The following is a 13,483-nucleotide window of genomic DNA, read 5'->3' as shown; positions in this document are numbered from 1 at the left end:
ACCAATCCAGAGGCGCCTTTACTTTAAAGTGCTGGTAGATATATATGTATAAGGCTCTACACGGCAAATCACCCACATATATCCATGACATGCTTACTGTGTACGAGCCCAGTAGATCACTCAGATCAGAGAACACTCTCGTTAGTCAGGCCGTGTGTCAGGACTGTTACATTTGGTCACCCATGCTTCAGCTAGAGTGCCTCTAGTCTTTGGAACAATCTTCCGTGCCATATAAGAGACTCAGGATCAGCTGGTATTTTGAAGCATTCTCTTAAAACTCATTTGTTTGCATTATATTATGATAGTGTCTGAATATAATCTAGTCAGGTTTTAATGTTAATCATGTACTATGTTTTATACACTATGATTTTAATTGGTATTCTGTCGTTTGCTTAATTTGACATGCATTTTTTATTGTTAAGTGCTTTTGAACGTGCTCAGTGTATGAAAAGAGCGCTATATTAAATGTGGCACCCATAGTATACCCCTGAAATAAAATATTTTGGAAAAGAAAAGCCTACACATTAATCATGCGTTATCAAATAATGTTCTATTGATTTTATTGATATTTTAAAATACTCAGTTTTATTTTATACATAATCGTCTATAAATAACTTTTAAACAGTAGCTTGGATTAAGTTATTTCAAAGGCAAATAAAAGGCTGAATTGGACTTTATATATCTTTAGGTTTTAACATTCTACCTTTGGAAAAATTTGAATATATTCAGCAATTTTCGTTTAAAACACTTTTATTATGAATTTCATACATGACAACCAAGATATGCCCAGAAGCAGAATTCCACATGCCCATATATCCGATTCTTTATTTGTCTCCTTTTGCTCATCGTTCTATAAGAGCATAGATATTCATTCTTATTCTTTATGATGACAAAAAACAAAACAAAAACCCCTAAAACGAAGAAATAAGAAACATGAGGTGGACGTATTCAACTGAAGGCGACAGGTCAGGTCCAGTATTTGTTCAGTCTCTGGCACTCCTAATCGAGCATCACCATATTATTTATATATATATATATATATATATATATATATATATATATAATATGCGTCTGCACGTCTTCCAGCCAACTGGGCTTTATGGGCTGTACTGACAAACCCCCCTAAACAATAAAAACAAAACAATTAAAATAAAAGAAAGAAATGGAAAAAAAAACCACCCCATGTAGGTCGATTTTGTAATATAGTGAAATAAATGTATAAATTATAATAGCTTGTCCTTCAATCGTTCCAGTTTTTGAAACCATGTTAATTTTTTTTTAAATTTAATTTAATTTGAATAAGTGCAACTGCATAATGCTTGCTCTAACAATACCATGTTGTATTAAATCTGTCCTCCATTTCGCAAAAGCTGGCTTCATGACTGGAAAATGTAATTGTTTACACAGTTTTGCATAGCAGGCTGGTGGAGGTTGGAGAGTTCGGGTCCTTCATGCGTTATAGTTCATTTGTGGTAAACTGATTTAAAAAAAAAATGGTCCGTGTCTTATCTGGTCAACGGTACTTGCTCCCTCTGATCAGCAGAAACAGACGGCGACTTGCTGAGAAAGGCTGGCGAGAACATAAAGAAAGCATCATCTCTGCTAGTGGGTGAGCATGTGACGTCTGCGTTTGTCGGTGACCTCTGCGCAGTCCCGTTTGATTGACAAGCGAGGCACGAGCAAGAGCTCCCTCCGGGACCGAGGACGTGACCTGCACTTGCGTAAAGCGACGGGTGTCGGAACGCACAGAGCAGCTCGGGACGCGGATATGGATGAGAAAGAAGCCTGAAAGTGTCCAATGAGCGCAAAGGATTAGTAAAAGCAGGTGCTCCAGATGTGGTGGCCGAACCCCCGGTCACGCCGCTCAGAGGTGAGTAGTAGGCCACGGGGAGATGGGACGAAAACGAATACGGCAGGTTCCCCGCGTGGCTCACCATGTAGCTGTAAAAGGCGGGGTCGGCTGGGTGAGGCCAAGTCATCGCCAGCCGCTGCCTCTTGTCCTTCATGCGCCGGTTCTGGAACCAGACCTGAAATTAAAATCAGACCCACGGCTGTGACTTGATGAGTTCTTCTGTATGTATGCTTTATATTCTGGATCACAAAGACTGTGCAGCCTCATTGAGTCGGGATGCTGAAGGATGCTTTGGAAAAATAATGACTTGATAGGAAAATGATATTACTATAGGCCTAATCATCTACAGTTTAAACAAATAATTAACCATCGCAAATTTATAATTAAGGCAAATGAATGATCTTCAGTGCAATAAATGAATTCAGCTTGCTATTTCATTATTACTATTTACCACGAATGTTATTTAATAATAGTCTTGTTATTTCTCACATGAGGGCCTCCTATCATGTCTACCTTGATGGTCGTTTCTGGCAGATTTAGGGCGGCCGCCAGTTCACATCTGCGTGGACGGGACACGTAATTCTCCCTGTAAAACTCCTTTTCAAGTCGAGCTATCTGCTCCCTCGTGAAAGCTGTGCGGTAGCGTCGCATCTGATCCGAGCCGTATGAAAGGCCCCCGGGGCATGTGTTCATCTTCCCACCGTCCACTGCGCTCTCTGTACTGGGACTCGGGGACTCACGTCCTGCAGAAATCAGTGATGTGCAATTTTAGACTTTCTAATAATCTGAGAACTGGACTATAATATCATTACAGATTAAAATAATATCACGTTCCGATTAATTTACTGAGTAGTTTATTTAATCGCTTATTAACAGAAAAAGTGCGACTTAATACAGTTCTGTTTTCAGATGAATCTGTAGCAGATGCAGTGATAGCAAAAACATTAAAACACAGAAACAACAGAATTAAAACAATATAATAAAAATAGAATATGATTTACCCTAATGCAGCCTCAGTTTGGTCCAGACTAATGATTTTGTTAATAATAATAATAATAATAATAATAATAATAATGAACAAAACAAACTCGGAATAATTATGTTTTCTTATTAAATAAATGAAATATTTATTTATGAATATATTAAAATCTTTAAAATTATCATATCGGTCTAATAAATAGAGTTCTCAATTTATTTCTATTTCTACTATTTTATTTCCCCTAAATATACTGTTGCAATGATGACTGAGTTGTGACTATGTAACATGAAAGTGACATGTCTTCCCAGTTAACACACAGTAGTCTGTGTCGCTGTGTCTAAAACAAAATAATTACAACCACTGACATGCCAGCCACTTTATTAGGAACACGTGTACACCTGCTCATTCATACAGTTCAGCCGATCAAGTGGCAGCAGCACAATGCATAAAATCATGCACATACAGGTCAAGAGCTTCATGGCCGTCTGAACTGACCACAATGGGTTTAATTATGTCAGCCAAGAACTGGAATCTGAGGCTACAGTGGGTCCAGGCTCACCCACAGACACTAGACCATCGGAAAAGCATCAACTGGTCTGATAAACCTCGATTTATGCTGCAACCTGCATATATTAGGGTCAGAATTTGATCGTAACAACATGAATCCATGCACCCAACCTGCCGTGTGTCAACAGTAGGGAATGCTTTCTCTGCACACATTCTGCCCTTTAATAACAATCGAGCATCGTTTGAATATCACTGCCTATCTGAGTACTGCTCCTGATCACAAAATCCCTTTATAACCCTTTTTATAATGCTATTTCCAGCATGATTTTAATGTTACAAATCACAAGTCGTCTTAGACGGGTACCATGAACATGAGGATGTGTTCAGTGTACTTCAGTAGCCATCTCAGTCACAGCTCTGACTGGGATGGAGGAGAAAGGAAGAGTCGCAGCCTTGAATGCGCAAATGACAAATCAGCAGCAAGTGCCATGAAGATTTCAGTCTGAACTCATTTAGTATAATTTTATAAATATAATAAAGTGTCCGGTGAGTGTGTATATGTATGAATGTATACACTTTGCTAACTGACACCAGTTAATGAATTCCGGACGTAGTAATGGAATAGGCTGTGTGTCAACATCAAAGCACGCATAGGCACATTATTAATCCCGCTCCTGCAATCTAAACTCTCGCGATAAAAATAATATAGCATATGTACATCAGGTGAAATTCATGCAAAGCAATATAAAGACTGTTCTTTACCTGGGGCATTGTGGTAATCCATACGTTCAGGGGTGCAGCTCGCATCAGTCCCGTCATAGAAGTCTGATTCTGCGTCGGAGCTGCTTGCTTCTTTCTTCGGGAGATCTTGGTCCTGCGCACCCGGCTTACTTGTGCGTCTCATTTCCTTACAAGTGCCGCTCTGCGCTTCCTCCCTCGTCTCGTGTACTCGGTCCCGGGAAAACGGAAAACAGTCAGGGGTAATGCAGTTTCGGCGAGCCACCTTTTCTGGATGGTCGCCAGCAACTTCGGAGAAATCAGAGCCCAGTGTGCCAGTGTGAGCACCCTCGGTCCTCATCAACCCGTCCTTTCTACTTTCCATAACCTATGCTCTCAGTACGAAATACTTGGTCGTGTGAAGCACACAGGAGCCGTTTACAGTGAAAAGCAATGAGACAACCGATCGCACGAGCTGTGTCGAGTACAGCGCAAGCTCTGGGCCGGATCACCGGTGCCCTCCCTCTCCTGTGAAAATGTCATTCTTAATAGGCCAAAGCGTCATAACACAAAGCTCGGTGACGTCGATTTGACAAGAATAAGCAGACGACAGTGAGCTGCTCAGATTAAAAAAAAGTAGCAGGAAGGGGATCAGAAGTTTAAAAACATCCACATTAGGTAATGCAGTGCTATATAACAGCATAAGAAAAAGGATCCAGGAGTGATAAGTTATAAAATGAGGGTTTTGTGAATTTTCTTTCTTTCTTTCTTTTTTCCCTACACAATCCCAAATTTAGGAATATTAAACAAGACAGTGTTGTGCCTGCTCGGTTATATGTTCGTATACGCAGATGCAAACGACAATGCGACAGTTTTTGTAGATAAATGTAGGCTATTAGATGTTATAAGCAACTAAGATTTAGTGCAGTCTGCTCGTATTTTGTAAGTTTGCTTTAAAAAAACAGCTAGAAATTGGGTAGTGATTTTATTTATTTATTTATTTATTTATTAAATGAGAACAGTGCAACAATAATTGCCGAATTTCCTCTTTCTGTGGCTACCCCTTGACCCCTGGGCCTGTAAATGAAACAAAAATCAAAAGATGTGAGCCACCAACCACCAGGACAATGTGGCAGATTTACTTCCCTGTCAATCACGTCTCCTTGGAATTCAGAGAACCTTACCTCTCGCGCTAGCTAGCTGTTCGGGTTCTGGCACGCGTTTGTGGGCGTGGCGTTGGAGGGAACAGTGACCTGAGCACCTATTTAAAATTTCGAAACAGTTTGTCTCAGTAAACTTCCACCAACATTGATTCGACCTTTACACTTTAACATTTAAAATCAAATCCATTTTAAATAGAATCTGTTAGTACGGTGTAGCTTTAGTCGTGGAAGTCATTCAGTTATTCACTCACAGATTGTAATTCTAATGTGATTCTGATTGAACAGTTGCAATCCAGATGCAAATAGAAATGATGAAAAAGCAGCACTTTTTTTGTAAAGTTGTACAGCTAGACTAGTCTGTAATGATGGAGAAATGTGCAAAATCTTTTTTTTTTTTTTTTTTTATGTAATGGACTGCTGTCTCCAGTTGCCTGAAGAGAAATAAAGTCACGAATATCAGTCCAGGGATACACTGTTTGTGCAAGGTTACTTAAAAAGTAATGGAAATTATGGGATGGAGTTCTACAATATATATATATATATATAATTGCGCAGTCAGAAATGCTACTCTTTCACTTAAAAAAACAAAACAAAAACAAACCCTCAGGTGTAATTATATGGATTATAGTGTTTTGGTGACATGTGGCACAGTATGATGCTTGTGGTTCCTGCATGAATTACACGTCAGTAGCTCCTCTGTGCACCGCTGAGATTTTACAACGAGTGATGAAAACGATGCGCGTGTGTGGAAACAACTGCTTTCATTCTCCCGGCTTTGTTTCCCAGAACTTTATGAGACGTGTTATTTCTGACAGGTTATCGCAAAAGCAAAGGTGAAGCCAGAAGCGCTGCTTGCTTTCAGGGAGGGTCCCTCACTCGAGGCTTCTCTGACCTTGCTTTCATCTGCTCTTAAATAAGCCACTAATCATACATCACTAGTACAGCAGACAACAAATGGCTACTGAGTAAAATTTTACCCCTTGATTTCAGTGACACCCCCCCCCCCCCCCCCCCCCTTTATCCTATCCTATATTTTAGCGTCCTTAGAAGTTGTTTTAGGCAGGATCTTTTCGTGATCGAACCGAAAACCTTAGGTTTCTACTTTCCAGTGCGAAAGACGTCCTTAAGGCATTATTAATAATAAATAATGACACAACCTATTTAGCCATTATTTTAATCACAAAGAAGTAAATGACACCAGAAACGTGGTGTGAACATGATGTCTATTGTCAAAGCTGTCCTTGTGCGCCCTCGCCTGTTCGAACTAAGAACGACACAGATATTTTATGTTACTCTCTCTCTCTCTCTCTCTCTCTCTCTCTCACACACACACACACACACACACACACACACACACACACACACACACACACACGATAAGGATGATATCCTAATAATTAAGCTGTGTAGAAAGCTTCACAGAGCAGACCACTCCCCTTGTGTATATTCCAGTAATAAATCTCGGCATTGAGACATCCTTTAACTTTGAACTTTAATATGTTTGGCATTTTCCCTGAGAGCAAATGGTCGCTGCCATAAATTCCCAATCGGCGCCTCGGGACTGGATATGAGTTTACTTTACTATCTCACGCTATGCATAGTAGGTTTAATTCTTTATAACTTATTTAATTAGTTAAAACATGGCTTTTGAAAGCTGCGATTGTAGCATTAGTCAAATAATCTGTGTTTTGAAGTATATAATAACACACCGGGTTGTGAATATAACCCAGGTTGAATATTAGAACGTGCACATTAGGCCGACAGATCAAAATAGTTATTCGTATCTTCAGTATAGTAATCTTTAGATAAAGGATGAGTCTAAATATTCATTGGCTAACTGGAACCCTGATAAGGCTTTACACTGAAAAGAAGAAAAAATAGCAGAAGAAAGCCATTATTTGTCTCATATACATCAAGATACAGCGAAATTCTTTTCTTATCCTAGCTTGTTAGGAAGGTAGGGGTCAGAGCACAAGGTCAGCACTGATACAGAGTCCCCTAGGCAAAGCGGGGGTAAGGGCCTTGCTCAAGGGCCCAAGAGCAGCAGCCTGGCGGTGTAGCAACTAAACACAATTTTTTTAAATTTCTGCTTACTTTTGGTTTGTAATAATAATAATAATAATAATAATAATAATAATTCAAAGGGGTTTCGACCATCTGAGATAACATAATAATTATGTAATTTCAATTATTTCTATTGAGCAATCACCTCAGATTCTAAAGTCAAGAACTTTCTGGTCATTCCTAACATATTTTGTTTATTTACTCGTTTATATATACGAGCAGTCAACACCTTATATAGATTTAGTAGAACAGTTTACACCTTATAGCTATTGTTGATTTATTTAGTTATTTATTTAATCATGATTGCGGGTGTTACTGTAAGGGGACAAAGTACACAAAATATTAGCTAAATATTTAACAAAATAAAAGTATTTCCCACCATAACCCTATTAATATTATTATCACTTTTATGCACATAAATGCAGGATAAACACAAAGGACAGTGATATTTGAATTTGAAGATACAAATGATCCTGAACATTATTCATACTGTGTGAAGCATAAATATAAATATTGAAAATGGAATATTGTCGAGCCATTTCACCACAGTGCTGTTTCTACAGCTCAGTGGAACACTTCTATTTTGTCCACAAAGAACTGATGTTGAGATGACCTCCCCTCCCAAAAAATAAATAAATAAATAAATAAATAAATAAATAAATACATTTTAAAATGAAATAAAAACCAATCAACCAGAATGAATAGTATGAGTAGCATACATTTCCCTAAGAGCTGTTCATACTTGAAAAAATTAACATCAAGGAGGAAACAATTGTTAAAAATAAATTTAAATTATCCACGAACTGTTGTAGGCCTATTATGAGAATAATCCAGCTGTGTGCATGAAAGAACACAAAGTTCAAGAGAACTATTTGTGTGAGAGAACATGTACAAGCCACATTTATATATGCAAAGTAAAAGTCATTTCCACATTCATTATTAATGGAAATACTGCTGATATTTTACGAAAGTGTAAATTAAAAGAGTAACAGACGGCGCAGAGAGAGAGAGAGATATTAGTTCACGAGATTGCTTTATTGTCGTTGTCTTCCATGTGTTCAACAGGTCGCCTTTACCTGTTTCATCTTAGTTTTTTCATCTTTACAAAAAAAAGTCAATTTTTTTTCTAGGAGTTTGTGTTTACTAGGTGTAAATAATGTCTACAGTTGTTGTTTCTTTATGTTGTAAGCTCGTGAACATCAGAAAGAATTGTTATTCCGGTTACAGGACTGTTCTACCACATCCGGTCTTCACCCTATAAACACTTTCTGGAAAGGTTTAATGAGCCTGTTCACCTTGAACTTGACCATGACATGCGCACAGGAAGAAAGCTATACAAAGGTTGAATTTATCTATTTATTTAATTTTTCATCGTACAAACATACTGCCGCATTATCGCATGCCTTCAGCACAGCGGCATCAGATCATGCAGGTCAAGGGAAAATGTGACATGGTTGTTGGTGTGAGCATTTCAGAAAATGCTGATCTTTTGGCACTGCCATGCACAATAGAGCTCTGGAGCTTATGAACGGTGCAACAAACAACAACAACAACAAAACATCCAGTGCGCAGCAGCTCTGCTTTATTAGAGATCAGAAGAGAATGGCCAGGGATGGGGTTTACAAAACTGATCTGCACTCATGTACATGAACCAAAGTTATTATTATTATTATTATTATTATTATTATTATTATTATTATTATAACAAAGGGCATTTCTTGAGTGCTTCCCAAGAGCCTTCGTTATCGAGTTGTAAGTAGTTGTTTGTTGACTCCGCCCCAACCGAGTTTGGCGAAAAGTCGAGAGTTAAACATTCAGTTAATTCACCGTCCGGAGGGAAATGGAACACATGGATCAGAGTTAAACAACACAAACAGACGCAGATAGACAGCATTTATATTTGCTATTTACTAAGCCAACAGAAATTACTACAACAATTACAAGCCGAGTTACAACCCGCTGTAGCAGAAACCTTCAACACACACACACACACACACACACACACACACAGGGAGATTTTGGCTTCATTATTTCTGATCATCACTGAAAGCCCTTTATCTTCATCTCTTCAATACAACGCATTTACAACACTTTCGTGATTTTCTATTTGTGGGGTTTTTGTTTGTTTGTTTCTTAGTTTTTAGTGTTAGACCTATCTATAGACTTATAATAGCTATATTAATTTTAATGATGATATTTATTCGTGGACAATCTTTTATTACTTGTCTGTGGAAATTTCTTCATGAATAATATTTTTGGTGCTTGATCAAAACACTTCTGTGAGTAACGGGGGATTTCTCGTGTATATAAATTACTCCGGCTAAAGGTCTCGATATCGCACGAAACCGGAGGTCCAATCGGACGCCCGAAAGGCGGAGCTGCGATTGTGGAAACACAAAAGGGTCACAAAATTGAAAATAAAATGAAATAAAATCTACAATTGGGTCTATAAATATTTGTAGATTGACAAGGTTATTGATATTTAAGCTGAATTACCACAGTATACATATTTATGGACCTGACTGTATATACATTCTTATTGAATACTTTATTAATGCAACTCTAATCAGTATTTGAAATTATAGATTGAATTAATTCATATTGCAAACATTATCTATTATTATGTTACAGTGATAGTAGGTTGAAGGTTGAGGCTAAATATTATTTTTGACAAATTGTGTGGTATACAAAGTGTACTGTAATCATGTGGCCACACTTTAAAATCTGTCTATCTATCTCTTTCTACACACACACACACACACACACACACACACATACATACATACATACATACATACATATGGACACAAGTGTTTTCCTGGGAAATACAAATATACCACTTATATTTTTCATACGGCCCTGTGATGATCTGGCCACTTGTCCAGGGTGTACCCCGCCTTTCGCCCATAGTCAGCTGGGATAGGCTCCAGCTTGCCTGTGACCCTGTAGAACAGGATAAAGTGACTAGAGATAATGAGATGAGATATATATGGACACAAGTGATTTCCTGGGAAATACAAATATACCACTTATATTTTTCATACGGCCCTGTGATGACCTGGCAACTTGTCCAGGGTGTACCCCGCCTTTCGCCAGTAGTCAGCTGGGATAGGCTCCAGCTTGCCTGCGACCCTGTATAAGAATAAAGCGGCTAGAGATAATGAGATGAGATGAGATGAGATTTTTCATACGAGCTATATCTGATACATGGAGATTCAAAACCATAACCTAAATCTCTATCACAGTCGCTACATGCCCCAATACACAATCCTCCTTGGTCTTCTTTTCCTACAAGTTATGACACAGAAAAATCCCAAAGCTGGGGGTTCCCGTGTTAGAACTCATGTATCTAGTTCCATGGCCAGTCTACCAACCTTATTTTGATCATGAATCAATAACAATTACTCGGCCCAAAAGGTTATTCAATTCAAGTTGATAATATTGATCCAAATGTTAGATCTTTTTTTCAACTAAGAAGAAAACTTCCAGTCTACTATGCCAGTGCTGTCATTTTGGAACTCACATGATGCATTGCTGTGCGCGGATTGGTTGACAGGTGAGTGACATTTGTGATCAAACAGAGACAAATGTCAGTTTTCAACCTTGTCTCTTGCATACAGAGATTTCTCCAGATTCTTTGAATCTTTTCATGATATTATGTACCATAGATGATGTGATCCCCAAATTCTTTGCAGTTTTACATTGAGAAACATTATTCTTAAATTGTTGCACTGTTTGCTCATGCAGTCTTTCACAGAGCAGTGAATCCCTCCCCATCTTTACTTCTGAGAGACTCAGCCTTCCTGGGATGCACTTTTTATGCCCAATCATGTTACAGACCTGCTGCCAATTAACCAAGTTAGTTTTTTTAAGCATTACACAATTTTTTCAGTCTTTTGTTGCCCCGTCCCAACTTTTCTGAAACGTGTTGCTGATATCAAATTCAAAACAAGCATATATTTTTCAAAAAATGATAAAAATTTCTCAGTTTTCACATTTGATATGTTGTCTTTGTACTATTTTCAATGAAATATAGGGTTTCCTTGATTTGCAAATCTTCACATTCTGTTTTTATTTATGTTTTACCCAGTGTTCCAACTTTTTTGGAATTGGGGATGTAAAAAGAGTACAGGGAGGGGTGATTTAATAGGCAATTATGTTGCTGTGGACTTTTTTGTAATATTTTGAAATAGTATTAGTAATTCATCTCTCATTTTGGGCACCCCATGGATGGGTGGTGACTCTTGCATTCACCTATACCACGTGTGAAGAAGAAATCTTTATTTGTCACATGCACACTTCAAGCACAGTGAAATTCATCCTCTGCATTTAACCCTTCTGAAGCAGTGAACACACGCACACCCAGGGCAGTGGGCAGCCACACTAGAGCGTTGGGGGAGCAGTCAGGGGTTAGGTACTCAAGGGCACTTCAGCCCAAGGCCACCCCATGTTAACCTAACTGCATGTCTTTGAACTGTGGGGGAAACCAGAGCATCCGGAGGAAACCCACACAGACATGGGGAGAACATGAAAACTCCACACAGAAAGGCCCTCACCGGCCGCTGGGTTTGAACCCGGAACCTTCTTGCTGTGAGGCGACAGTGCTAACCACTACACCACTGTGCCACCCAGCTCCCTTTCTCTGCTCTCCTCTCCTTTTAAAGGGCGCGGTCACTGGGGAAGACACACAAACACAGGTTAATCCCCATCAGGTGCAATGATTCCACCACTTACCTTCCCTGAATCCGCCCTCCATTCACAGACCGATGCTTGGCCACGCCCCTGCTGCCACATACCCCCACCGCCCAACTCAGGCAGGGGAGCCATCCGGCCTGTAGCCGACTCCCCCCCCCTTGACGGGAGAGGAAATCCGCTACGACCATCTGTGCCCCCGGCCTGTGGACCACCTTGAACTTAAACAGCTGGCATACCAGATACCAATGAGTGATCCACGCATTGGCATCCTTCATGCAGTGGAGCCACTGCAGGGGCGCATGGTCTGAACAGAGGGTGAAAGGGCGCCCCAGCAGGTAGTAGCGGAGGGTGAGGCCCGCCCATTTGATGGCGAGGCACTCCTTTTCGATCATGCTGTACCTGCCCTCGTGGACTGACAGCTTCCGGCTGATGTATAGCACTGGGTGGTCCTCCCCCCCACCTCCTGGGACAGAACAGTGCAGCCCTTTGTCTGATGCATCCATCTGCAAAATAAAGGGGAGAGAAAAGTCAGGGGAGTGTAACAGTGGCCCCCCACACAGTGCAGCCTTTACCTCCGAGAAAGCCTGCTGGCATTGCTCCATCCACTGGACTGGATCTGGTGCTCCCTTTTTAGTGAGATCAGTCAGCGGGCTGGTGATGTCTGAACAATTAGGTATAAACCTACGATAGTAGCCAGCCAGCCCCAGGAACTGTCTCACCCCCTTTTTGGTCTTGGGCCTTGGGCAGGCCACAATCGCTGCTGTCTTATTAATTTGGGGACGCACCTGCCCATTGCCCAAGTGGAAACCCAGATACCATACTTCCACCCACCCAATCGCACACTTCTTCAGATTGGCTGTGAGACTCACTCGCCTCAGCGACCTAAGGACGGCCCTGAGGAGTTCTACGTGCCGGAGTCAGTCATTACTATAAATAATAATGTCGTCCAAGTAGGTGGCCGTGTAGGTGGCATGGGGGCGGAGGACCCTATCCATAAGCCGCTGTAACATACCGGGTGCCCCAAACAGCCCAAAAGGAAGTGTGACGAACTGGTGTAAGCCAAACGGTGTGGAAAAGGCCGTTTTCTCTCAGGATAGCGGAGTCAAGGGGATCTGCCAATATCCCTTTGTCAAATCCAGTGTTGAATAAAAATGAGCTGTGCCTAGTCAATTGAGCAACTTGTCAATACGAGGCATTGGGTACACATCAAACTTAGACACCGCGTTGACTTTCCTATAGTCCACGCAGAACCGGACCGACCCATCGGCCTTGGGAACCAAGACCACCAGGCTGCTCCAGTCGCTGTGGGACTCCTTGACGATGTCCATTTCGAGCATAGCCTCAAGCTCTTCCCAAACTACCTTTTTTTTTTTTCTGGCAGTCTGTAAGGGTGGCTGCGCACTACTAACCCCTGGGGGCGTCTCAATGTGGTGTTCTATGAGGTGGGTGTGGCCGGGCAGCAGTGAGAACATGTCAGAAAATTCTGTTTGCAACTGGGCGACCTCT

General features: G+C 40.5%; 1 protein-coding gene across 1 annotated transcript; it reads right to left on the bottom strand.

Annotated features, from left to right (window-relative positions):
• Positions 1–1,329: 1,329 nt before the first annotated feature.
• Positions 1,330–4,440, bottom strand: evx1 (even-skipped homeobox 1). Its single transcript, XM_060942158.1, has 3 exons — positions 4,101–4,440; positions 2,366–2,595; positions 1,330–2,027 (listed from the first exon to the last, which is right to left on the bottom strand). Exons 1-3 carry the CDS (start codon positions 4,438–4,440, stop codon positions 1,506–1,508), a joined length of 1,092 nt encoding a protein of 363 aa, XP_060798141.1. The 3' UTR covers positions 1,330–1,505.
• Positions 4,441–13,483: the final 9,043 nt, after the last annotated feature.

This window comes from Neoarius graeffei, chromosome 16 (assembly GCF_027579695.1).
Source record: "Neoarius graeffei isolate fNeoGra1 chromosome 16, fNeoGra1.pri, whole genome shotgun sequence".
In the NCBI taxonomy this organism is placed as follows: Eukaryota; Metazoa; Chordata; class Actinopteri; order Siluriformes; family Ariidae; genus Neoarius; species Neoarius graeffei.
Note: the sequence above shows the minus strand (reverse complement) of the source record. Positions and strands in the feature narration are given on the sequence as shown.

What these genes read in the sequence shown, in the direction of transcription:
- evx1 (XM_060942158.1), bottom strand. Translation starts at nt 4,440, where the DNA reads ATGGAAAGTAGAAAGGACGGGTTGATGAGGACCGAGGGTGCTCACACT. An exon ending in GGATTACCACAATGCCCCAG is followed by an intron (nt 2,596 to 4,100) that starts GTAAAGAACAGT and finishes TGATTTCTGCAG; the next exon opens with GACGTGAGTCCCCGAGTCCC. An exon ending in TGCCAGAAACGACCATCAAG is followed by an intron (nt 2,028 to 2,365) that starts GTAGACATGATA and finishes TTTTAATTTCAG; the next exon opens with GTCTGGTTCCAGAACCGGCG.